This window comes from Kogia breviceps, chromosome 11 (assembly GCF_026419965.1).
Source record: "Kogia breviceps isolate mKogBre1 chromosome 11, mKogBre1 haplotype 1, whole genome shotgun sequence".
Classification (NCBI taxonomy): domain Eukaryota; kingdom Metazoa; phylum Chordata; class Mammalia; order Artiodactyla; family Physeteridae; genus Kogia; species Kogia breviceps.
In genome coordinates this window covers 49,363,345-49,389,539 of record NC_081320.1, presented here as the reverse complement: position 1 = coordinate 49,389,539, position 26,195 = coordinate 49,363,345, and the positions used below count along the sequence as shown (strand labels likewise).

Here is a 26,195-nt window from a genome sequence, read left to right as displayed (position 1 = left end):
TCCTCCTGGGAAATGGGCTCATTATTACCCTTTTCAATCTGGAGGTTTTCTGCAATCAACCCTTCCTGCGCTAAGGAATTATAACGCAAGCAGGAGTCTGGTTCTACCTTCCTCATAAATAAACTGAAAATAATGAAATGTTAGCTACTGGCATTGACTGCCAAGTTTTATGGTTGTCCCTTGATTATACTGGTACAACACAACTTTTTGTGTGTGTCTAAAATAATTATTTGATGACTGTGACCATAGTTCCTAGAATAATTAAGAATTTTAATCATGTATTGAAATACAGAGAAATAGCTTGATAACTGTTTGCCCTCCTACCTAATGAGGTAACTAAAGAATGCTGAGTTTGTATATTTTCTGCCTACGTGAATATTTATCCTGAGCAGAGACTGGCCTGACTAAAACAATTATGGAGAGCTGAAAGCCTGACCAGCCTGTAAAATGGTGCATTATCTTTTTCCTCAAAGTGGGCTGCAGCCATCCTTTGGGGTCTAGGGCAGGGAGGGAATCAAGCCACAAGATGAACAGGGTAAACATTTAGATGCTTCAATTTTGCTGTATTTATGGGTGTGGGGAGCACATTATGTTTATATCAAAAATAAACATGGCAATATTGTTGAACAGAGTGCAAAAGTCACACAAATTTCTCAATATTACAGACATTTTAAGCTGCCAGCTACATCCACAGGGGTCCTCACAGGTCCTCCTTCATTGTAGGGGTTCTCTGTGGAAACATTTGTAAAGTGCTCCCATAATATCAGGAAGCAATGACTTGCCAAATAAAAAGGCAAATGTTTCTGATGTGCAAGTTTCTACTCCAGATAGATCGGATGGATTTCATATCATATATAAGAGTAACAGGAATCTTAAAACACCTTTTAGATAACTGGTTCTCCACTGGGGGCAAGTTTTCCCCACCCCACTCAGGGACATTTGACACTTGTCAATGTCTGAGGAATTTCTGGTTGTCACCACTTTGGGGAGCGGCTACTGGCATCTAGTGCTCAACATCCTACAATGCACAGGACAGCTCCCTACCACAAAGAATTGATCAGCCTAAAATATCAATAGCACTGAGGAGGAGAAACCCTGCTGCTACCAATGTGTATATATACGCAGAAAACAAGTGGTCTGAAAGTCAAAGGCAGGCCTCGGGGGTCGGGGCCCACAGTCACAGTGTAAAGGAAGAAGGCACATATCTACCCGGACCAGGGCAAGAGACAAAACCAACCTCTGGGAACAGGGGTTCAGCTGGTGACCAGACCAGGCAGAGTGCGTTTAGAATTCGGGCCATGAATAGAGTTGCTGTGCAGTCTTTGCAGACTTGCTTTGGTGGGACGGTGGAAGGGGCTGCCATGCTTATGGGTCAGAGATATGCCAGCTCCTCCAGACAGCTGCCTTAATCCTCCCAATGGGAGTGACTCTCCCCACTCAATGCTCAGGTTGTAGACCTGAGGCCTTTATTATCTTACCCAGTGCATTCTACATGGGTCCCCAGAGTGAGTTGTGAGCTTCTTCAGGACAAGACCCATGCATTTTCATATATCTATTCTTGGTCCAGGGTATCACAGCACCTAGTAATGCTCATAACATGGCTGCCGAATTGACGTCAATGCCATATTCTCCCCCCAGTAGAAATTCTGCCTGCCTACATTTGAATAACACATATTAAATGGGAAGGAGAGAAGGATGTGATCTACTATTTTCATCTGGGAAGATCATTTAGCAAAGTCTATCTTCAAAGACCTGTGTATATTTCTTTTTCGATGCTGAATTTCTTTAGCCTTTTTAGTAGTTTCTAGCAGTAATACAGTTCACTGTTGCATTTCATAAAAGGGTCACAATCTTGGTTAATGTTTTTTAGACAAAAATGCCCATAATCAAAGCCCAGAGCAAAGTTTGCCTGCCCTTCTCTCTACAACTTTTTAAAAAATTCAAGCTCTATAATTCATTTATTTGCTAATGAATTTCCCTGTCAGGGGTAGTTTGACTCTGCTCAGCTTTAATTATAACAAAAAATTCATTTAGGCTTTCTCCCTGCTCTCCATATTGAAAATGAACTACTCTATAGAATGACTGAGAAGGAACAAAGCATTTTTGGAATAAAAGGCAATTTTCCAGTTTAAAATGTTCTGGGCAGGTTCAGTACCTTCCTGGTCTTTACATTCCTAAAATGTAAGAATTTTAGAAATGTGAAGAACATCTCAAGCAATCCAAGTATCTTCAACTCCACTGACAATGTAAATCAAAGGGTTATTCTTCACCCTACAAAACCACTTATTGAAAGATTCAACCCAAGATTATTTTCATTCAGCAGCACCTACCCTCAAACCATTTAAATTTAGATGGCATTTACACAGCTTTTCAGGAGCCAGAAGAACTTTCTAAGAGCTAAGAAGGAATGATGAATGGGCCCAATCTCTTAATTTTGCTGTGAGGAAACTGAGGCTTAGAAGTCAATTTGAACTCTCAGAGCTATGTAATGACAACGGCTAGGACTTTTCAAGGGCGCACAGCTTCTCTTATCTTCATCATTCCCACCGTTGTCTAAGCCACCATTATATCTTGCTTGGCTTGCTGCAGGAGCTTCCTAAGTCCTGCTTCTACCTGCCTCCTACACACTGCCCTCCTCACAGAGACCACTGCACACAGCAGCCAGAGGGATACATCAACAACAGAAGGCAAGCTATGTCACTCCTTTGCTCAGAAACTTCCAATATCTTCCCACCTCTCCCAAGGAAAAGCCAATCTTCGCACGGTCTACATGGCCTATTCCATTTCTAATTACTTACCTCTTCCGTCACTGCACCTCAGCTGCAGCCAACACTTTCTTCCCTTACTGCACCCTGGGGACTTTGCCCTTGCAGTTCCCTCTGCCAGCAACCTCTTCTTACAGACTTCCAAATGCCTCCCCGCCTCCCTCCCTCCCTCCCTCCCTCCCTTTAGGGGTCCTCAGACTCACTCTACCATAGGTGGCTTCCCAGATAACACTGTAAACAGCATCGCCCCACCTCCTACCTCTCTCTTTCACCTTACTTGCTTTACTATTTTTTCTAATACTTTTACCACCTGACATATTATATATGTATTTGTTTATTAACTGCCTTTCACCATTAGAATGTAAGATCAACAAAAAAAATCCCCACTGAGGTTCCTTAAAGAACTAAAAATAGAGTTATGATATGATCCAGCAATCCCACTCCTGGGCATATATCTGGAAAAGATAAAAACATTAATTTGAAAAGATATATGCACCCCAATATTCATAGCAGCACTATTTACAATAGCCAAGACATGGAAGCAACCTAAATGTCCATCAACAGATAAATGAATCAAGAAGATGTGTTATGTATATACAATGGAATATTACTCAGCCATAAAAAAGAATGAAATAATGCCATTTGCAGTAAACATGGATGGACCTAGAGATTATCATACTAAGTGAAGTAAATCAGAGAAAGACAAACATCATATGGTATCACTTATATGTGGAATCTAAGAAAAAGATACAAATGAACTTATTTATAAAACAGAAACTGACTCACAGACATAGAAAACAAATTTATGGATACCAAAGGGGAAAGGAGTAGGGAGGAATAAATTAGGAGTTTGGGAGTAACAGATACACACTACTATATCTTAAATAGATAAACAACAAGGTCCTACTGTATAGCACAGGGAACTATATTCAATAACTTGTAATAACCTAAAATGGAAAAGAATCTGAAAAAGAACCGCTGACTCACTTTGCCATACACCTGACTCTAACACAACATTGTACATCAACTACATTTCAATTTTAAAAACAATTTAAAAATAATAATAAAGTAGAAGCACACAAAAAAGTCCCCACTGGATTCCCCAGTGCCTGGTACATGGCAGGCCCTCAAGATGTTTGTAGATATGAAGAGCAGCACTTACTAAGCGCCAGCTACTATTCTAAGGAAGGTACAGGAACCAATTTACCTAATCTTCCCAATAACACAAGATAGGCACTATTGTCATCATTGCTGTCATCTCTGGTTCACAGATGAAGAAACTGAGGCACAGAGAAGTTTAGTAACACGTCCAAGATCACCCAGCTAGTCAACTGTAGAGCCAGGATTTGAACCTAGGGCACACGTTCTTTACACCATGATGTATTCTGTCACTCTTAGCTTAGCTAATGACAAAAAAAAACTTCAATGAGTGTCCCCTAAACCAAACTCTCAGAAATTGAGTTATATCAAAGTGTGCTTTCAAAATGTCAGTTGTTTCCTAGGACTGCCTAACATTTTAAAATAATTAATAAGGTATGATTTTGAGCTAAGACTGGTAAACAAGAGCAAAAGTGTGAGCCACAGTTGTGCTGCACTTCAGCCTCAAGTTCAGAGCACACAAAGGATATAACTTTGGTTTACAGGCGTGTGCAGGTAATTCTCCCTACTCAACTGAGATTACCATAATTAGCTCTGGTCCATAAAGGGAAAGCTAAGACACAAAAGCCTCAGTGATGTTCCAGGCCACACAGCCAGCAATAGTGGCAGGAAGGGAGCCTCTTAGGGCCCCTCTGGGATTGCAGCAGGTCACACATGCTCCCTGCTTATTAGTATAAAACACCAGGGTGATTCACACAATGGAATGTTTAAGCCAAGATGTCACCTAATAGAGGCTATGTTGATACAGCTTTACCTGAGAAGTTACATAATCGTCCTACTGTGGAAATGCCATAAAGGAATTTGTGTCTTGGAATAAAGAGAGGTGGACCCCCTAGGAATTACTCCACAAAGGATATCAGGAGATTTTCAGTGTGAAATTCACTAGCCTAGACTGAACAGGTGACTTGTAGAAAACGGCCCAATGAAGACTTTCTGAGAGCAGTCACTGTGCCCAGTTCAATTTGGTAAGACTTAACCAGACCCCTGCCTGAGAGAGCCTCCAGGGACCCCCAGACTTGCTCATCTTTCCACAGGGGAGGGAGGTCTGTTCTGTACATCTCCTGGAATATAAAAGTCCCTACTGTGAGTCCTCTCTGCCTCTTGCTTTTAGGTCAAATATTAATTTATGCAAGCCTAGAGGCCTTTCATTATCTTTCTACCCTAGAAAGCCGAATGAATCTTTCCTCGCTCTTTGTTGGCATTCTCTGAAAGAAATCTCGAGCTCTGGAATACCACCTCCACCTCCAATCCTCCCTTGACCTCGCCCTCCACTGTCTCACCTGCCCCAAGACACGACCTGAGAAGGAAGGCGGGGAGGGTGGCTGGAGGGGAGGGGCGGTGATGTCACAAGCACCTGTCACCTGGCAGGCCCCAGCCCCACCCACCCTGCCGCCGAAGAGTGCCGACCGGGCGCCCGCCCTCCCGCACGCCCCGACCCTGGTAGGCCAGTCCCTCCCGCCCCGGCCTCCTGCCACCGTCCAATGGCCGAGGGGCAGGGCAAGCTGAGCAAGCCGCGGCAGCCCAGCCGGCTCCCCGCCCTGTTCCCGGTTCCCCAGCCGGGCTCTGGCGGCCTTTAAATGCAGCCCAGGGCCAGCACAGCGCGGCCCTCGACTCCTTTTTCCTCGGGCAGCAGCACCCCGAGGAAGAAAGCAGCCTCGACTCGGCAGCGCGGTCCGGGCTGCGGCGGCCACCTCCGACCTCTGGGCCCGCGCCGCCTTCCCGGCCTCCGCCTTCTCCTCCCCCTCCCCCCGGCCCCGCCAGCCGGGTCGGCGCCGGGCCCCCGGGAGTGCACGCCCGCGTGCCCGCGTGTGTGTGCGCGCTCGAGCCAGCCTCGGACCCGCGCCCCCGCCCGGCGCAGGACCGCCTCTGAATCCCAGCCCGCGCGCCGTGTCCCACGTCCCCCGCCGCCCGGCCGCCAGCCGCGCACCCCGCCGCGCTGCGCGAGAAGATGGCGGGGTCGGTGGCCGACAGCGATGCAGTGGTGGTGAGTGCGGCGTGCGCACGCGAGGCGCCCCCTTCCCGCAGCCCGCACGGCCCCTTCGCCGGCTCCGGCCTGGCAGAGGCCCAGCCCCGCGCCCCACGCGTGAGAAGGCGCCCCAGTACCTGGTAGCGGGAGCCGGCTGTGCGCGGCGGACGGGGGGGGGCCGGAGGGGTGCCCCAGCTGGAGGGCCGCTGGCTGAGGGGAGGTGTTGGGGGCGGCCCGCGGAGTGGGGGTGACCGACAGTCCCCTCCGCGCCGTGCAGCCTCCGGCCAGGTGTGTGCATGTTGCATGCGTGAGTGTGCGCGTGTGTGTGTCCGGCGCGCGCGCCCCGCGCCCGCCCCGCACCGTTCCGGGGATTTCCCCCTTGGAAATGGGTCCGCGCCAGGGGCTTGCGAGAGAAGTTGAGCGTGGCCTCTGCACTCCAGCCATGTCCCCGAGGACAGGCCTGGGCGACGGCGGTTCCATGGGCGTTTGCGGTTGGAGAGGGGCCTTCCCTCCTCCGGCGCGGGGCTCTGGCTCCCCAGTGGGCCTCGACCTTCATTTTGATCTAGATCTGAAGGGTCTGAGGATCATCACAGGTTTAGCTACCTGGTGGAAAGGACGGGTTTTGTTCCGGGAGTTTATGCGGTTTTTCAGTGGGCTGTGAGGTGGGAGCTTTTGCAGAGGCTTCCTGTGTTCTATGGAAGGCTGCTGGATTCCTCCAGATTTGTGTAGGTTCTTACCCGCTCCCTCTAACAGCCCCCTCCAAAAGCTTTTGGAAAGCCAATCTGTGTGCTTCTATTTTTAGAAACTAGATGATGGGCATTTAAACAACTCCTTGGGCTCTCCAGTTCAAGCCGACGTGTACTTCCCACGACTGGTAAATGATTTTGTTCTGTGCTCTATGTCTGCCTGTACCCTCTTCTTTCTTCTTTCCTTAGGTCAGGTCCTAAGGATCTGAGGCCTTGGCTCTTCCCTAACAGGCTGTAAACTTTGTTTCTCCTCTCATCCTTTGCAGATCGTGCCATTTTGTGGGCACATTAAAGGTGGCATGAGACCAGGCAAGAAGGTATTAGTGATGGGCATCGTAGACCTCAACCCTGAGAGGTAAGGCAGAGAGTCCTTGTCACCTAGACCTATCAGGCAGTTACAAGGTCCTGCCCACTCCTGTTGTGGTTTACTGCCCCTCCTCTTCCCACCCCTGTGGCCGTGTTGCTAGTTTGAAGTGCCAAGAAAGTACTATGTTCCCATGAAAAGAATGTGTATGAATCCCAGCCATCATTTCTCTAGACAGCTATTTATATCAGAGATTATAAATATAGACCCACATCATTTTCTCTTTGACCCTTAGGGAGGCTAAAGGATTTCTTTTTTTTCCCCAAACATGGTGTTTGGAGTAAGAACTATCAATATAAATGAGAACCAAACTTTACAAGATATTGTTTCCCTGGTCAATTAATGGGGCTTTTTTTGAGTCTTCTGAAATGGATTAAGACACAGATCTGTGGGTAGTTTGGGGTATATGAAATGTCTACAGTTAGTTATTTTCATCTCCACTGAAGTTTTCACCAGGGCCTCCTCTGGGTAACAAAATAAACCAGTTTGATTGTAATCCTATTTCTCCATAGTCTAAACCCCCCAATGCCCGCCCTCATATGAAGAGTAGTGGCCCATTAAAGCTGACAAATCCAAAGAAGAAGAAGAAGGAAATGGGAGCCTGGGTCATTGTTAATGTTGTTTTGCTCAACCATGAATAAATGAGATGATTTTCTTTTCAGCTTTGCCATCAGCTTGACCTGTGGTGATTCGGAGGATCCTCCCGCCGATGTGGCAATTGAACTCAAAGCTGTGTTCACAGATCGGCAGCTACTCAGAAATTCTTGTATATCTGGGGAAAGGGGTGAAGAACAGTCAGCGATCCCTTACTTCCCATTCATCCCAGACCAGCCATTCAGGGTGAGTGCCTCGAGTGCTTCCGCTCTAACCACTGGCAGGACGGTGATGTTCTCATCTAGTATGTGCCAAGAACACTTTAAGCAGCCAGAATTTTTGCAATTCTGTTTAGCCAATATGTGTAAATAAACCCATATTTACATGTCTAGATTGTTAAAAATAAATACTTTTCTATGTAGTATTTAACATAGTACTAGGCATATAATAGACACCTGTCCCCAAATATCTGTTTGATTAATAAATAATAGTAAGTATCTAGAATTTTCCTCATTTTTTTCTCAGCCTTTAAGTAGCACCAAACCTTATCAGTTATGTCTTTTTTTAAGAATCTAGTGATTATCATTTTATTTTCTCTTGTTCCCTTTGCTAGTGAGGACTAGTCATGTCCTTGTTTCCCTCTCTGGGTTAAGTAGCCTCAGTCTGTTTCACTGTTACAGTCTCTGTGGCTGACAGATTCCTTCCCTTGGGCCTGGATGAGTATAGATTTGCTCCCCACTATCTGTCAGGCAGGAAGCACAGCCCAGACTTCCATTTCAATCAAGCAGCATTAGCAGCACCTTCCTCTGTGAAGGACAATGCCAAGTAAGAGATGCAAGTCAGTAATGTGTTAGGAAAGAATTTAGTGACATGTCAGACCTAGTGATGGATGAAATGTCTACATTACACCTTGTTAACATACATCACAATAATGACAACCCAGTTAAAAGCTCCCTGTTGCATAAACACCTAACAAAGCAGAACTACCCTTAACCTGTTGCTCCTTATCTAAAAATTTACAACGGCCTATGAATAAGTCATAATTTTTCTTCCCATCTTACAGTCTGGGGGGAAAACAAGAATCCATGACTGTCACATCACTGATAGAATAGAGACTAATTGCCCTTCTAATTGTAGCCTGGGGAAGACACCCCTACCCTTCTCTAGAATGTTAATGGCCCTGAGGCTCCCCTGAACTGTGACAGTTTCTTACTGGTGAATCTTAATGCAGAGCTCATGAGTGTGAGTAAACAAAGCTTCTGCCAGGAGGAATAGTGCTCCCCAACAACAAAACTGAAATGAAATCACCCCTTCTTGGTGATATAATTTTAGTAATAATACGAATTAAATGTCACATACGTATATCATATAAGGAGTCTCTCCTTGCATGATGAATACAAATGCTTTTAATAAATACATAGCACAGAACCAATGATTAAACTCTATGGTGAATTACTTAAGTTAAAAAAAAAAAGAGGAGGAAAAAGCTTTTACCATATGGAATCAGTATTTCTGTTTGGCTTAACAAAGCCTTGTTAATTACACATCCTTGGTCAAATGGTAATTACTGTGTAACCTCTCTGCTTAGTGTTTAGGGGTGTCTAGATTATTATTACATGCTACTAATGGGTACCAGTTCTGCTTTGTGAGGGGCTTCTCTGAAGGTAGGATAGAATTGTTCAGGGGATGAGGATGGAGGCATTAAGTGTCATATAAATAAATCTCTGCCACTTTACATCACTTTCTGGCATGCAAGGAGAAGGGAGAAATAGTAAAGCAATTTTAAATCTTTAAAGGACATTGAATAGTGTAGAGCAGTGTTTCACAAAGTGTGTTCCTTATTCTAGCAACACCAGCATCATCTTGGAACTTGATGGAAAAGCACATTCTTAGACCTTACCCTAGCCCTACTGAATGGAAATTTTGGTGGGTGGAGTCCAGCAATCTGTGTTCTAACACGCCTTCTGTATGATGGCAATGCACTCCCGTGTTTGAGAACTACTGAGGATATTGCCTTTCTCCAAAATGAAGTACTGTTTGTTTGTTTTCCCCAGCAGGGTTCATTGAAATTATGAACTGAGGTTATTATTGTGTTTCTTCCAGGTGGAAATCCTTTGTGAGCACCCACGTTTCAGAGTGTTTGTGGATGGACACCAACTTTTTGATTTTTACCACCGCATTCAAACGTTATCTGCAATCGACACCATAAAGATAAATGGGGACCTGCAGATCACTAAGCTTGGCTGATGTTGTTTAAACCACATCTGTTTCAGATAGCATCAGGTGCCACAACTATATGACTGTTGGTCTGGAAGAAGTGTCCTAGCAAGATCTGAAGACTTAAAAAGAAAAGAAAAACGAAAAGGGAAACTTCACCGTCTCTTCTTTCTGTGCAGTTTAAACCGAAAATGACTTCAACGGTGGTTTGCCTTTAGGAAGCTGTCGGAACAAAGACACCGAGCCATTATTTCCAGAACAAAGTAATATACTTACGCTGGATTTTATTCAGACTAAACTGAACTGGATTTGTGATTTGGTAGTAAGTTATTCATCTTTTCAAAGCAAGGTGATGTTTAGAACAAAAGTGCTAAAGACTTAAAACAACAACAACAAAGACGGTACACAGAAGTCAACTCATTTCTGCACTGAAGTGGAATTGTGTAGCACAACCGACATTTTAGTCAGGGTATTTAACATAGAATGTAGGTTGTTCAAGGTTTGTTTTGTTTTTTTTTTGTTGCACAGCATAATGTTAATTCAGATTTTTAAAGCTTTCTTCTAGTTATTTATTTCTACTCAGTGTATGCGAGAATGATTAACGTCTCAAGAACAGCAAGTTATGAACTTTTGAATGTACAATTATCTTAGGTCTAAGGGGGAATATTACCTATTACAATCATGATAAAGGTGAATTTCTACCTTAAAGAGTTGAGTCTTATCCTCCATACCCCTAAACTTAGGATATCTTGATATAAATTGCTGTAAGTGCTTTTGGGAAAACTTTGCAACGTTTCGTAAGACTGCTTTTCAAGTTATTAATGATTATTTACATTGCTTTTTCTCCTTACTGTGAATTAGCACAGTATTGGCTTCCTTAAGACTAACTACTTTTCCCTAGACCTACATAATAGCTCATTAGGTTGTTATTAAGCTAATTGAAAACACGTAAGAAGTGATTGCATAGACAATTTTTAAATGACTGTTATGTAAACTTTTAAAAGTATAGTATGAAAATGATTCTGGAATGCAATGGAAAGCAGAAGCAAATGGCCCCAAATAACTTACCTGGAAATAATTTATATCAACTTAAGCTGTTAGCTCATTGTATCACTTTTATTATGTGACCCTCACTGATATCCCTAAGCAATGTCTTTGGAGCTTCAGAGTAGAGGATGCTTCCTACTGTGTTGGCTCTGCTGAGATATTAGGATAAGACAGGATCCAAATTAGGAAATGATCCAGTTAGTTTATCTGAAAAATTAACTCCCAGGACTCTAGGTCTTTGAGTCCAGCCAATAGTGTGAATGTTTCCAATTAAGCTTTAGGTGTTTCCCTGTACTTGTGGAATTGGTTAGACAGCACGGAGTCTCCAGGAGAAGCCTGCAGTGATACAGATGTCACTGCACAGCAAGGGATGGTTGGAGTCCTGGGTGCTGGATTTCACAAACTGCACTGGCCCTGGAGAGAAGGACCCTTGGCATTGCTTTGGTCAGCTGGTGGGGAGAAGAGGGGGTGCTGGGGTGGGGTATGTATTTATATATAATTTAGCTTTTGTCTGTAGAGCATACTGTGTCTTGTTATGACACGTCCTTCTCCTGCTTTGCTTTTGCGTTTTTTTATGCAACATGCAGAGGCACTGAAGTGGCCATGTCATATTCATGTGTCGAGAATGTAGACAGTGTTTCAGTACCAAAGTCTAAGAAAAAGCAAACTAAAATCATGAATTTTTTATAGGTGATATATTTGGATTCTTCTCAACTTTTAAACTGTTAGCACAGTTCTATTGTGTTATATAAGAAGATGCTTTATCCAACAAGGCTGGCTGTGCATTGAAAAGCTTTATGTACCATCTGAGTTAAGCAGCCATATTCAGCCAGGAGGGCTGTTCTGTGGCTCCGGCTATTTTTGAGCCTGTGATTAACTTGTAGAGCCACTAGGTTTTGATGTGTGTTTGTAGAGAGACTTAGAGGGCACCCTGAAATATATTGGTATGGGTTTTGATTCTCCTTATGGTGGAAGACCTCCACAGGAGGTTTCCTTTGAGTGGCCATCCATTCCCACCCACTGCATAATTCAGCAGAAACTAGAGGAGTTGGGAGTGTAACTGTTTGGAACTGACACTGTTCTCTCTACCTATCAGCTAACTGGTTAGCAGCCAAGCCCTTAGGCAGCCTAGTGTAAAGATTCACTGTTAACCCTTCGTTTCTGTATGGGGTCAGTGGGAGCCTCTTGGTTAAGCCTACTGGAATTAATCTAAATGATGTGATGATTTGATTCAGGTATAGTTAAATTAGCAAGGGGCTAATCCAGCTGTACTAATCATTAGCTGTAAACTGGAAACAATGTTCACATCCTCTCATCAACATGCAAGGTCTAAGGTGGGAATTGAGGATGGAAAGTGCAATTTTAAGCTTCACAGGAAAGCATTTGGGTATGTAAGGTATTATTTCTGACCAGAGCCCTAATTTTGCAATATGACCAAAACCAAGGAATATAAATAACAGTCAGGCTCTGGGGGAAAAATAGGCAGGCTTTAGACAATCTGTTCATTTCTGCATCAAAATTGGAGTGAATGTATATATCTACTTAAAAGTTAATAGAAGTGATTTCTACTTTCTGGGCTATCCCAGAATTGTCTTAAATTTTTTTTTTTAAATTTGAAACCCCATTTCATATCTTGCCAACCTCAGTTCAAAACCTCCTAAGAAATCACTCTTAGAATTGTTGGTGATTTGTAAAAATGGCAAATCCTTTCATTTGTATTAAAAAGTAAATATCCAAAAAGAGGGAGAGAGCCCTGTTGCCTTGAGAGAAACAGCCTTGGCATTTTCCAGCTACATTATTAATGTAGAAATAATGTTCCTATGATGACATATTTTCAAAGAAACACTTTCTTATTTACTGCGTGGTGTAAAATGTTGCTAAATGTGTTCTTATATTATTATGTCACTGCTGAAAGTTATTTGCACTATAATAAAGGAATTTTCTACAAAATGGTTTCCAGTTTATAAGGTGGTAAATTTGGCACAGGGTGTAATGTACTTAGCATGGACCGTATGGTAGAGCAATCCTCCCTCACTTTCACGCACACTCCAAGACCACTTGTTTGTGTGTTGCCAACATTAATAAAACTGATCAAGGGAAGGAAAGTGTCTGAGGGCCCTCAGACCTAATGAGTTCATGCTGTGTGTGCAATGGGTTCTTTTAAAATATAATTTGCATACAGTAAATTCACATTTTTCTTGGTGTGCAGTTTTATGAGTTTTAACACATGCATAGATTCACATAACAATCACCTCGATCAGGATGTAGAATCCTTCCATCACCCCCAAAAAATTCCCTTGTGCTACCCCTTTGTAGTTAAACTTGCCCCCAACTCCTAGCCCTAATCAGGCAACCACTGACCCATTCCACCTGCCTGTAGCTTTGCCTTTTCCTGAATGTCATTGAAAGAGAATTATACCGTATGTAATCCTTGGAGATTGGCTTCTTGCGTAATGCATTTGAGATTCATATTGTGTGTATCAAGTTTTTCCTTTTTATTGCTGAGTAGCATTCCATTGTGTGGATGTACCAATTTCTTTATTCATTCACCTGTTAAGGATGCAGTCGGTTCTTAATAAATCATTAATACAGTCTTATTAGAACCGTGTATATACAAAAGCAAGACTGCATTTCTCTTGCCTTCTCTTTCCTGTGGTTTGAATGATTAGGAAGGAAACTTGATCCCTTAGCTATTTTGACTACAAATAAAACTGGCTTATAGAATTTTGCCTAGCTTCAGTTATGGGTGGTTTAGTGGAGATAATTTACTCAATATGCTGGATTTAGGGTACTTATACCGTAGTTGGTTTTATTAATCCTTTTTTTTTTCATTTTTATTTTTTAAGGATGCAACACTGTGAGGCCAGTCTTTGTCACAGCTTTTGTAGTGAAGTATAGGCAGGGAAAGTCCTGTCAAAGTGAGGACAATTTGCTTAGACTGTTGGGCAGAGATAGGAGAGCTTCCCCTGCCCTGTGGGATATAACATTATACTTGTCCTGTGACAGCATTTTTAATTAGACAGTCTGGAAGATATGTATAACTGGAGCCTCTGAGTGCCACAAACACCTAGGACCTTCATTCATTCAGCAGGTATTTATTGAGCTCTGTCAATTGCCATTCTAGGTACTTGGATATATCAGTGAGTAAAACAGACTCTGGTGCTTTTAAACTTTAGTGTGCTTAAGAATCACCCAGGAGTAGAAGTCCAATCTCACCCAGGGAAATTATGTTTCAGTAGGTCTGGAGAAGGTCTCAGGAGTTTGTATTTTTAAGAAACACCCTGTATGGTGTTGGTGGTCCCAGATCCCAAATTAAGCAGCTCTGCCTTTGTGAATTCCAAAAATATTCACTGAATCAAACTTGAATTGTGCCAGGCTATGGGATTCTGATCTGTGGATATCTTTCTGTGGAAATTTCATTTCAACACTGGGGCATTCTGCTCTGCCAAAAAACAATCATGCAACTTTCATTATAACTTTACAACTAAGTGTCTTCACCCCTGATGTAACCTCTCCTCACTCCCACTCCTACCTCAATACAAACACTGTAGTAAAAGGAAGTGCCTTTCAATCGAGTTTTGTAAAAAATCCTCCTTATTGGGGTTGGTTTAGGACCTCAGTAGAACCCTGACACCTATTGTAAGCAGTGGATTCTGGGAGAAAGATTAAGGTTCTGGGGGAAGCCTGCCTTACTTCTTAGTAAGCATTTCAATTAGTTATTCGTTTGCAGAATTGCCGCGGTGGGTCCCAAACGTTCTATAAGGCAAATACACAAGGTGGCTTATAACTTGTGAAGAGGGCAGAGGGCAAGTGGTAATGGCCCAAATGAGCTTTTCACAGCATTCTGGAAATGAATTTCAAGTCTTCCTTTCACTAAATGCAGCTGGGTTTGTACAAGGTACTGCATGCCTAACTTGCTTCCTAATCACCATGTTAATTTCACGATGATTTTTTCCTAAAAAAGAAGTCTCCTGCAAAAGGCAAAGAACTGCCTTGCAAGGCATATATTTCATAACGAATTTAAATGGTTATATACAAGGTGCCGAAGCAATATTCAACCAAGAGAGAGAGAAGGGGAAGAAATAGCCGTTGATGCTTTCTCTTGCTTGGATATACACTTCTATCTCCCAGGGAAAGATGGTGACTAGGTGAGCAAACACAGAAGGTAAGGAGGCATCGTTGTTTGATAGCACAACACAGACAGTTCTAAATAATGGGCCCTAGGGCTTCCCTGGTGGCGTAGTGGTTGAGAATCCGCCTGCAGATGCAGGGGACACGGGTTCGTGCCCCGGTCCGGGAAGATCCCACATGCCGCAGAGCGGCTGGGCCCGTGAGCCATGGCCGCTGAGCCTGTGCGTCCGGAGCCTGCGCTCCGCAATGGGAGAGGCCACAACAGTGAGAGGCCCGCGTATCACAAAAAAATAAAAAATAAAAAATAAAAATAAATAATGGGCCCTGGGAAGTGGCCACAGGCCTTGGAGATGATGTGGGGTTTGGGGGACCTTCCAAGCTTTCATGAGTAAGAACAATAATAAACATTTGCCCGTAACTCCAGCACCTCCCTTTCTGTCAGTATTCCGTCATTAATTCTAAAAAGACAGATGCAAATAATCAACGCTTACCTGAACAGTTGGTCTTGAAAGGGGAAGAAGAGAAGCAGTGAGGCTGTGATAAGTTGAGAAAGAAGAGGCACCTGGGCCTCAGGGATTTGTTGTGTATGTTCAGGCAGGAACTTTATTTTTATTTATTTATAAATTTTATTTATTTATTTTTGGCTGTGTTGGGTCTTCATTGCTGTGCGCGGGCTTTCTCTAGTTGTGGTGAGCAGAGGCTACTCTTGGTTTCGGTGTGTAGGCTTCTCTTGCTGCGGAGCACAGGGTCTAGGCGTGCGGGCTCAATAGTTGTGGCACATGGACTCAGGAGTTGTGGCGCACAGGCTTAGTTGCTCTGCGGCACGTGAGACCTTCCAGACCAGGGCTCGAACCCCTGTCACCTGCATTGGCAGGCGGATTCTTAACCACTGCGCCACAGGGAAGTCCCAGGTGAGCACTTTAAATCTCCAGTCTTAATTTGCCTCCCGTGGGAAATAGAAATAATGAAACTTGTGACGCTGTGTTTGGAGAGTCATAGGTTGACAATGGAGTAAAACATTTCTTACAGCTGATAAGGCCAAAGTTAAAATAACCATGATACCAATTTCTACAATACTTTTCCATGATTTTGTCATGAAACAGCATTAAAAGTTAATCCTTGAGACTGTGTCTAATCCATTGGAACATGCTTTTCATATCATTTCATTGAAGCTTATTTTATTTAAAATCTAGCCAAAATTAGCAGTGTATTAGGCAATATTTAGAATGATGTTTGTAAAATGTACTCAGGGATTTTTTACTCTGAATTATTACAGCTGTTCCAACATTAGAAAGCATTGGTTTCTCCTAATGCAATAAAAACGATATTTAGTTCAGCATAAAATGATTTTTAATGTTGTTAAAAGGTGAACAAGGAAGATATGCACATGATGAGAAACTACTGAAAAGAAATAATTTTTTAAAATGAGAATCTTCCTGGAGTTGTGTGGTCTGTTACTCTAAGATTCTAATTAACCATTCATTTATCCCGCATTTTTTAAGTCCTCAAATGAAAAAAACAAAACAAAAAACCACATACATATATGGAGCACAAGACCACAGTCTCTTTCTTTGAGAAGGTTAGAAACATATCTGCTTTTTTAGTAAGGCTTTGATTAATGTCAAATATTGAGGTTACCTCACGGTTTGGGGTTTTTTAAGGCATCTAACATTCTCTTTGCTTTTGCAAATGATGTAAATTCCTGACTTGGGAACCCCCTTGCAATCCTCAACTTCAAAATTAAGTAAATGATTTAAAAAATTCAGCTTCCTAAGTTGAAAGGGCAAATACTGGCCTTTTCATGTAGTTGGTGCTCTTAAAGCATGTCTGTAGAGTTAGTTCATATCCTGAGAGAATCACTCATAACTGTTGCTAATGAAGCTACATAGGAATGGAGCACTTTTATATGAAGGCCCCGTGTTAGACACTGTGGGTTATAAAAAGAGATAAAAGACCTATGCCATCTGCCCTTGAAGAATTTATTATCAAACTGGAAAGACAGTTGTATGTATAAAATATACATAAAGATGACTGTCAATATATAGGACCAGACCGAGCGGGCAGAACATTGCACCTTACAGGAGTTCCCGGGGACACAGCTTGCCGCTCGCTGGGGTGACCCGGGAGGGCATCTGGGTCTAAAGGATTTTAGCTGGGCTTCCAAGGGCCTGAATGCTCCTTGCCTTCTGTGCTGCCCTCAAACACCCCAGTATATAGACCAACTTCAGGTTTGATCTGGGGGCCAGTGTTGTGTTTTCCAAAGCTCAGTGATGTAGTTGAAATTCTGGTCTCCCAAAGAAAGAGTTCAAGGAGAAACCTGGTGTTCTTTAACTACAAAACACATGGGTCTCTGGTGGAGAGGAAACCCTTCCTTTAACCAAGCCCCCAGCAAAGAAAGGACGGCCTCATGGAATGTGTGTGGGGAAATTGTATTGTAAATGCTTTTAATGTATTCAACTTCACCTGTACACATTTGGCACCAAAGCATAAAACAAAAAACACTGTATATATATATATATATATATATATATATATATATATATATATATATATATGAGAGAGAGAAAGAGAGAGAGAGAGAATGCTTAAATACTGTGGGTAATTCCACCTGTCATCCCATCGAAGTAGCAGAGAGCCTGAGAATGCGGATGTGATTCAGATGTGCCTTCAGGTGCTTCTGGGTCTCTCACAGCTGAAGGCTAGCTCCCTGTGGTGTCACACCAGTGTTCACAGGTACCATTGATCTTTCCTGTGCATTGCTCCTAACTACAAATCAGATCCGTCTTCTGGTGCTCAACCAAAGAAACAAAGATCCGCTCCAACGCTGGATGAAATACTGCAGTCTTGAATTTACTGAGAGCTAGTCTCCAAAGTGACATTTTCCTAAGGGATTTTTCAAGGGAAAATTTGACATGAAGCCATTTTTGCCTTATATGCTGACTTTCATGCCTAACCCATGAGTGAGACAGACTTCTGTTTATTCCGAGTGAGTAGTTTTCTTGTTTATACATAATGGTCAGTTCTTAGATAGTAGAATCCGTTTTATGAGCTCTGGCTCTAGACACAGGTCTGTCGAGTAAAACTGTGGTGTTGGAGAGGTTCTATCTATAATCTGCACTGTCCAATATGGGCTATTAAGCACTTCACATGTGGCTAGTGCCACTGAAGAACTGAATTTTAAATTTTCTTTAATTTTCGTTAACATCTTTAAAGAGCCACATGTTGGACAGTTCAGATCTAGAACATCAGGCCCTGTGGGGCTTATGTTTGGTCTAGATCTTCAGGGAATATTGTAGGTAGCAGAAGTTCCTGTTTGAACTTAAGCCATGTTCACCCTCAAATTCAGGAAAGTCTAGGCACTTCCCCAAGGCTAGTGGAGTAGTGGAGGCCTATTCATAGAAGAGACCAAGGTACCCTTGGGAAAGAACTCACCCCAGGGGAAAAAAAAGGTCCACAAGGTGGTTTGTTTCAAGAAGAAGACAGGCAAGCTTCAGAAGAAACTGGCAACTCTGTGGTCATTTCTGTGTTGTCACTGACATTGTTCCAGGCCCAGCTCAATGGAGTCATTCTTGAATCTCAGAACAAGGGGCTGCAATACATACCCTGCTCCCAGTGAACCCCACTCCCTGGAGCATTGAAGGACAAGGTAGCAGCAGCGCAGGCAGCATTCAGTCACGCATTCAGCCAACATTTCCTGAGCTCCTAAGTGCCAGGCACGGTGCCAGATGCCAGCAGCGTTGACAGCTGCTGCAGCACCTGCCTGGGCCTCAGCCTTCAGCAACCTCTGTACAGTTGTCAGCAGTGACACTGAGGCCACTGATGTGTGTCAGGAGCACAGCTGTCCATTTCGGAACTGCAGTGATGATCAGAAGCATTTTTTCTTCTTATGATTAACACCACTGTGTTTATGTGTTTGTTTAGCCCGTAAGTGGCTGGTCTCCTGTGAACAGCCTTGGGTTCACCTGAAGTCAGTCTTGAAGGAAGGCATATTCTCCTTTGTCTTATCTTCAAAAAGCCAACCTACTCCAGAAAGCATTAGAAAGCAAGAGATTTTACTGGGAGGAAGAGCATTTTACCACACATTACTTGAGAGACAAAGGAATAAAAATCCCTGTTAGATATTTTTTTCTCCCCAAGTCCTTTAGCTTGTAGCCCTCTCCAACCCTCTCCTTGGCTGCTTCTTAAATCTCCCTAATTCCCTTCCTTATGCAGAGCTATTTGACCTGTACCAGCTCTCCCAGGGGGATTTTTAAAGCATTCATCCAGCAAAGGTCATTTCCTCCATAGGGCAGATTCTGCCCCTAAGAGAAATAAGAATTCTCTATCATTTCAATTTCTAGTTTCTTTAACACCCTGTGTCATTTTCCAGAAGAACTCAAGGCAGCCAAAATGTGAGGACATCAAGATGGGTGGGGAGGAAAATGCCAGAACCTTCTGGTTCTTTCTATCTTCAAGACTCAGGTTTAATGTTTCCTCTTCAACTTCCCCAACAACTTAATTTTAAAGAAGATACCTCCTGCCTCTCAATGTTCTTTTACCTGTTTGTCTGCTTGCTTAATGTTCATCTCTCCTGCCAAATGATCATTTCCGTCAGGGCAGGTACCACACTGATCGTGTTTACTACTGCATCCCAAGCATGTACCTTGGGGCTTGTCACCATAAATAATGAATGGAAGTCTGTCAGATGAATGGATGGTAGACAAATGCAGAATTAGTTATCTATTGCTGGGCAACAAATTATTCCAAAATTTATAGGCTTAAAACAACAATGAACAATTATTATCTCATACAGTTTCTGCTGGTCAGGAATTTAGGAGCAGCTTTACTGGGTGTTTCTAACTCAGGGTCTCTCATGATGTGACCATTAAACTACTTGCCAGTGCTGCAGTCATCTGAAGGCTTGGTTGGGGCTCTATAATGAGTGCCTTCTTTGTATCTGGAAACATTTTTGAGGGGAATCAATTTCTCTTTACTCAGAGGTACTGTGCAAAGGAAAAGAGCATTAGGACAGACAGATGGGTCTTACCAGCTCTAAGATCCCACCACTTACCAGCTCTATGACCTCTTTGTATAAGTTTTGACAAGTCTGACCCTCATTTTTCTCTTCTGTAACATGGGGTTGCACAAATCTTCTTTGCAAGACACTCGTAAGGATTAAGCAAAAGAAGGTTCATAAGGCACTGAGCAGAGTGCGCGGTGTGTAATAAGAGCTCAATAAATGGTTGCTGTTAGAACTACATCAGAGTGATGTCTCCCTCACCTGATGTTTTATATTCTGGACCTCAGCTTAGCAGCTCTGAGGCTACCTGAATAGTGGAGCTGGCAAGGTTCTCTTGTTGCCGATGAGAAAAACGAGTCCAGAGCATTTAGGTGGCTTGCCCATGGTGTGGCTTTGCTCTTCACTGCTTGCTGGGATCCTGAGCAGGGCTCTCCGAGGACACTCAGCAGGAATCAGTTCAGGAAGGGAGAGCCACCAGCAGCTACTGCTAGATGCAAAACAACCACTTAGGCCTGAATGAGCTTGCTTGGCTGTGATTCTGGGGAATCCTGAGAGCCTCACTAATCATTCCATCTTGTTATTGTTGTTGTTTGGGTTTTCTAGGTTTGGTTTTGGTTTTGTTTGTTATGGCGTTTTATGGGGAGGGGGGTTGTTCGTTTATATTTTTTATGGTTTTCCTCACTGGGCAGGCTCCTGCTTTGATTATTCATCCAGGCTGTCACATCCTACTTTCTGGGTAGACGTTCAGCCATTTGCAAATGCGAGACTATGAGACAGTTTGCATTCGCCGGGTTTCAGGCTGCCTTCCATTCACCTGAATGGCTTCCATCTTGAACCTAAAGAGCACATACTTTTCCCTTTTTGAAGCCATTCTAGAACCTATGACAACCCACCCAGAGCTCTAGAGGAGAAAGGGGCCAGATTTTCTCTTTCCCAGAAAAAGTAACTCCCTGGTTAAGCAAGGAACAAAGCACTGGCCACTTTTTAGGTCAGAAGGGTAGGATGGAGTGCTCTGAACAGGCTTTTATGAACAACTCTGTATATAAGACACCACATGAAAGTTAAAGAGAAAGTTGATCTGTGTTCACACTGCAATAGGATCAAGGTCCAACCCACTCCACCCATGGCCTAAAAAAGGGAAAACTTCTACTTATGCATGAAGTTGTACAAGTGGGGTGTCTATACCAGGAGAGCACCACTGAGACTAGCAAGTTCTGGGCAGCTGGTTGTTTGAAATGGGTGATGGACACCACAAAATCAGGCTCCACAACATCACTCACCCAACCTGATGCAGGGTGTGCTGTTCCCACCAAGATAGTCACTCTGGAGATGTGGCCCTCCCTCCAGAAGGCACCTGGGAAGAATTCAAAGAAAATGTCTGGAAAGACAGCATATTCACCCTGCAGGACTGGGACTTGGAAGGCTGGTTCTAAGGTGAGAGAGGGAACTGACAGCAGGCATAGATCATTCTTGGTTTTTTTTTTTTTTTTTTTTTGTGGTACGCGGGCCTCTCACTGTTGTGGCCTCTCCCGTTGCAGAGCACAGGCTCTGGACGCGCAGGCCTAGCGGCCACGGCTCACAGGCTTAGTTGCTCCGCGGCATGTGGGATCTTCCCGGACCAGGGCACGAACCCGTGTCTCCTGCATCGGCAGGCGGATTCTCAACCACTGCGCCACCAGGGAAGCCATAGATCATTCTTAAAGTGATCTGATATTGCCATTTTAGAAAACTAAGGCCCAGGGAGATGAAGTCAACTGCTTAAAATCACAGTTTGCCATAATCCTGCTTCCTAGGCCAGGACTCTTTGCAGGAGAAAAACCAGGAGCAGGAGAAGGCAGCATGAGAAGTAGAGGTGAGATGGGAGTTTCCGAGGCTGCTGCAGAGGCACTGAAAAGCAGGGAGCTGGGCACTCCAGATACTTCACGTGTTTTCCAGGGATTATCCCAGTTTAGAGAGAGTAATGAAGGCAACCCTCCAAGAAATTGAATTTTGCTTCAAGCGTAAGGAAAAAAGATGCAGAAATAGAGAAGGGCCTATTCAGTTTAGTTAGATGCCCGAAAAAGGGAAAGGCTGAGATGAAATACTGTCAGGTGCCCTTGGGGGGCTGTATGCAAATACAGTAGTCTGATGGAAGAATTGCAGGCAGTTCAGATCCATAGAGAAGTTTCCAGAAGAAAGTATGTTTTAAGTGAATAGAGATAAATTGATCATCTGTAGTATCTAAGAATGACATGGTCATCCAAAGACAGGTGCCAAAGGCCAACTTTGCCAGGCATGCCCACCACCCATACTCCCAACAGCCATTGGCTTGCAGGTTCCCCTAAATGTATTGGGATCGCACTCATACCCTGAAGCAGGTCCCTGAACAGTCCATGTGGAGGAGGGACAGTGCATGTATTTGGCTCCCTGGCGGGCAGGAGGCTGAACTGAGGCTGAACTGCAGAGTCGAGCCTGTGGCATCTGTGACCATCACTAAGGCTGAGGAGAACAGAGAGAGGGAGCTGAGTTCTGCAGTGCCACATACCTGCTACTGGGGCATGCATGGTTCTGCAAGGTAGACTCTTGTCCTCACAGCCAGACCCTCCAGTTCCTGGACTCCTCTTCACCACCACATGCCCAAGAGGATGAGCATCCTCCTTCCAATAACAGACCAATAATTTAATGTGGGAGTTGTGGGGTAGTAGTAGACACCAAGGCCAAGTGGAACCTGGCTTGGATCTGCTGCTAGGGAACTTTCTCTCCACCGCACCCCACCAACTTCCCCGGCCCTATTCCCTTTAGACCGTGTGCTGCAGCCATAAACAGCCCTGGAGTTTTAGTGACTGAAAACACAAAGGTTTACACCATGCTCATCACGACATGTCTATCTCAGGTCGGTGGAGGGTGTTGGGCTCTGCATCATCTTCCTTCAAAGATCCAGGCTGATGGAGCCTCCATCGTTTAGAAAGTCACCAGTCACCCTGGCAGTAAGCACTCAATAAATGGACCTAGCGTTCTCATTCTGGAGTTGGTTCTGTTGAAGGTGGTGTAATCAGGGATAGAGAGGATGAGCATATTCAGCACAAGGCAGTGGGAAAGCCAAACAATAAAGGTTCAGGAGACTGATTACCCCTTTTGAAACTGCCATTTACTAGCTGTGTGACCTAGGACACCTCCTACATGTTATGAACTGTTTCTGTGGCCTTGATTTTGGTCACTGTGATGATTAAATTATCCTCAGTGTGAGTGTGCTTTAAGATGTAGGCTTTGACCATAAAAAGAAACGAAACTGAGTTATTTGTAGTGAGGTGGGTGGACCTAGAGACTGTCATACAGAGTGAAGTAAGTCAGAAAGAGAAAAAAAAATACCGTCTGCTAACACACATATATATATATGGAATCTAAAAAAAAAAAAAGGTTCTGAAGAACCTAGGGACAGGACAGGAATAAAGACGCAGACGTAGAGAATGGACTTGAGGACACAGGGAGGGGGAAGGGTAAGCTGGGATGAAGTGAGAGAGTGACACGGACATATATACACTATCAAATGTAAATTAGATAGCTAGTGGGAAGCAGACACATAGCACAGGGAGATCAGCTCAGTGCTTTGTGTCCACCTAGAGGGGTGGGAAAGGGAGGGTGGGAGGGAGACACAAGAGGGAGGAGATATGGGGATATATGATTATGTATAGCTGATTCACTTTGTTATGAAGCAGAAACTAACACACCATTATAAAGCAATTATACTCCAATAAAGATGTGAAAAAAAATTTTTTAAGATGTAGACTTTGTCATCAGGTGTAACACATTCTGGCTCTCAGTTCATTGGTGATTCTCAGGTCATTGGTGATGAGCCTGGTCACCGGGGGCTTTGGCCCAAGCAGGACTCAGCCTCACCTCCATTCCCAGGTGGGAAGGAGTCAGGTGGCAGCCTTGTGTGGTCCACGGACTCACGCTACACTCACTTGATCAACGAGACATACCTGTAGCCATAGTATCCTGTGGCCTCTGGTCTCAAAAGGGTTCAATTTCTGCTGAAAACACTGTAAAAAGAAATCTCTCTGCTTGTCAAACAACACTTTGCAAGCTTCAGAGGGTGTGGACACTGAGACTTCCTTTCTTCTGTTCCTTTTCTGAAATGCAAAGGGCAACTGATGGGCCAAGAGGCTGTTCCAGATCAAAGCCCTCCTGACAAGCTTCCCACGGACTTGCCAGCACACAGCCTCCTGAAGCACCAAGCTACCCGGGCCAGTCTTTCCGGTCAGGAGTCTCACCTGGACAGGAAGAACAGACAGGCTTCCTAAAAGCATTTGATAAAGCAGAAGAGAACACTTGAAAAATCAGACCTTTAAAAAGAGACACTCTCAAACAGCGCTAGGAGAAGCGTGCATTGGAGAGCCTGGTTGGCAAGACATTTGGCAAAAAGTATCAAAAGCATCAAAAGTGCATCTGCCATTTGAGCCGGGAATTCCACTTCCAGGAACTTACCCCAAGGAAACAGTCTAAGATATGCCTAATGACTGAGATGCCAGGGAATACATTACAGCCTGTTTAGAATAGGAAAAAAGCTGGAAACAACTTAAAGGAGAACAGCTTCAATAAATAAGTGTGATCGTAAGATGAATCTTACCTAGGCTGCCACTACAAGTGATGCCCCAAAATACTGTAAAATGAAAGAAAGGAGAAAAGAAAGGTGGGGGGAGAGGGAGAGGAAGGAAGGAAACAAACAAAAGAGTATGTACCATAAAATCTTATTTTTGTAAAAATGTATGAAGGACACATTTCAAGAGGTAGTTGTGGGGGCTTCCCTGGTGGCACAGTGGTTGGGAGTCCGCCTGCCAATGCAGGCAGCACGGGTTTGTGCCCCGGTCTGGGAAGATCCCACATGCCGCGGAGCAGCTGGGCCCGTGAGCCATGGCCGCTGAGCCTGCGCGTCCGGAGCCTGTGCTCCTCAACGGGAGAGGCCACAACAGTGAGAGGCCCACGTACCACAAAAAAAAGGTAGTTGTGGGATTATGTGTAAATTTTATTGTCTTCCTTTTGCTGCTCAGTACGCTCTAATTTTTCTGCAGGAAACATAAATACATTCAATCTTTCAACAAATATGTATTGAGTAACTACTAGGTATCAAGCAAGGGCTGTGCTAGGTTGGTACTGAGAGATAGGATTCCTGTCCACCAGAACTTTTGGTCTATTACTACTTGTACAATTTTTAAAATTTTTAATTGTATTATTTAGTACTATAGTACAAATAGTACTAATCATATTACTTAGGTAATTTTCAGTCCAGAGTCTAGGAGGTGAGTTATACCAGAGGCTCTCCAAACGTTCTAGTCTACAAAGCACCTTGCAGTGCTCCTATCTCTTTCTCCCACACCCCACTCCTGCTTGTCATGACTAACCAAGCAAAAGCTTTGGCAGGGCAGTAGGGGAAGCAAGACCTGCTTTTGCAGAAGGCTATACTTTGTTAAATATCAAAAGGCATTACTAATTTGTGTGGAAAGCAGGATACCTGGGGTGAGAGATGGAGCAATGAGATGAAGAGAAAGGGTGGCTGTGGCACCAGCCCTGCTGAGGCGTCTGGGTGGCTTTCAGAAAGTCATTAACGTCTCCGTGCCACACTTCCCTTGTGGGAACGTCTGCCCTGCCTGTATGTCTAATCGTATGAAAAGAGGAAAACATATCTGCCCTGTCTACCTGCATGGGGAGTTGCCCCAGGATGGGCCATGTTTATATGCCGTGGCCACAGCTGGTTGGACTGGGAGTGGACACCACCCTCACCCAGGCACAATCAGACTTCCTCTCCTAGGATTTTAGAATAAGCACCAAGGGGTTCAGGCTCAGTCTGGGTTGATTTTTTTTTAAACTTTACTCTTTTTATTAATACATCCCAACCTTTTTTTTTTTCTTTTTTACTGGAGTATAATTGCTTTACAATGTTGTGTTAGTTTCTGCTGTATAACAAAGTGAATCAGCTATATGTATACATATGTCCCCATATCCCCTCCCTCTTGAGCCTCCCTCCCAGCCTCCCTATCCCATCCCTCTAGGTCATCACAAAGCACCAAGCTGATCTCCCTGTGCTATGCAGCTGCTTCCCACTAGTTATCTATTTTACATTTGGTAGTGTATGTATGTCAATGTTACTCTCTCACTTTGTCCCAGCTTCCCTTCCCCACCCCAACCATGTCCTCAAGTCCATTCTCTACGTCTGCATCTTTATTCCTGT

General features: G+C 43.9%; 2 protein-coding genes across 2 annotated transcripts in view; one reads left to right on the top strand and one right to left on the bottom strand.

The window, feature by feature from the left end:
- The window catches only part of PELI1 (pellino E3 ubiquitin protein ligase 1), a 325,875-nt gene extending 319,659 nt beyond the window's left edge, over positions 1–6,216 (bottom strand). The window contains exon 1 of the mRNA XM_067007513.1: positions 6,027–6,216. The gene's annotated coding sequence lies outside the window, so the exon portion shown is untranslated. The remainder of the gene's footprint in view (positions 1–6,026) is intronic.
- On the top strand, positions 5,325–12,807 carry LGALSL (galectin like). Its single transcript, XM_059078579.2, has 5 exons — positions 5,325–5,907; positions 6,692–6,763; positions 6,902–6,990; positions 7,662–7,839; positions 9,697–12,807. The coding sequence occupies exons 1-5, from the start codon at positions 5,872–5,874 to the stop codon at positions 9,838–9,840; spliced, it is 519 nt and encodes a 172-aa protein (XP_058934562.1). The 5' UTR covers positions 5,325–5,871; the 3' UTR covers positions 9,841–12,807.
- Positions 12,808–26,195: the final 13,388 nt, after the last annotated feature.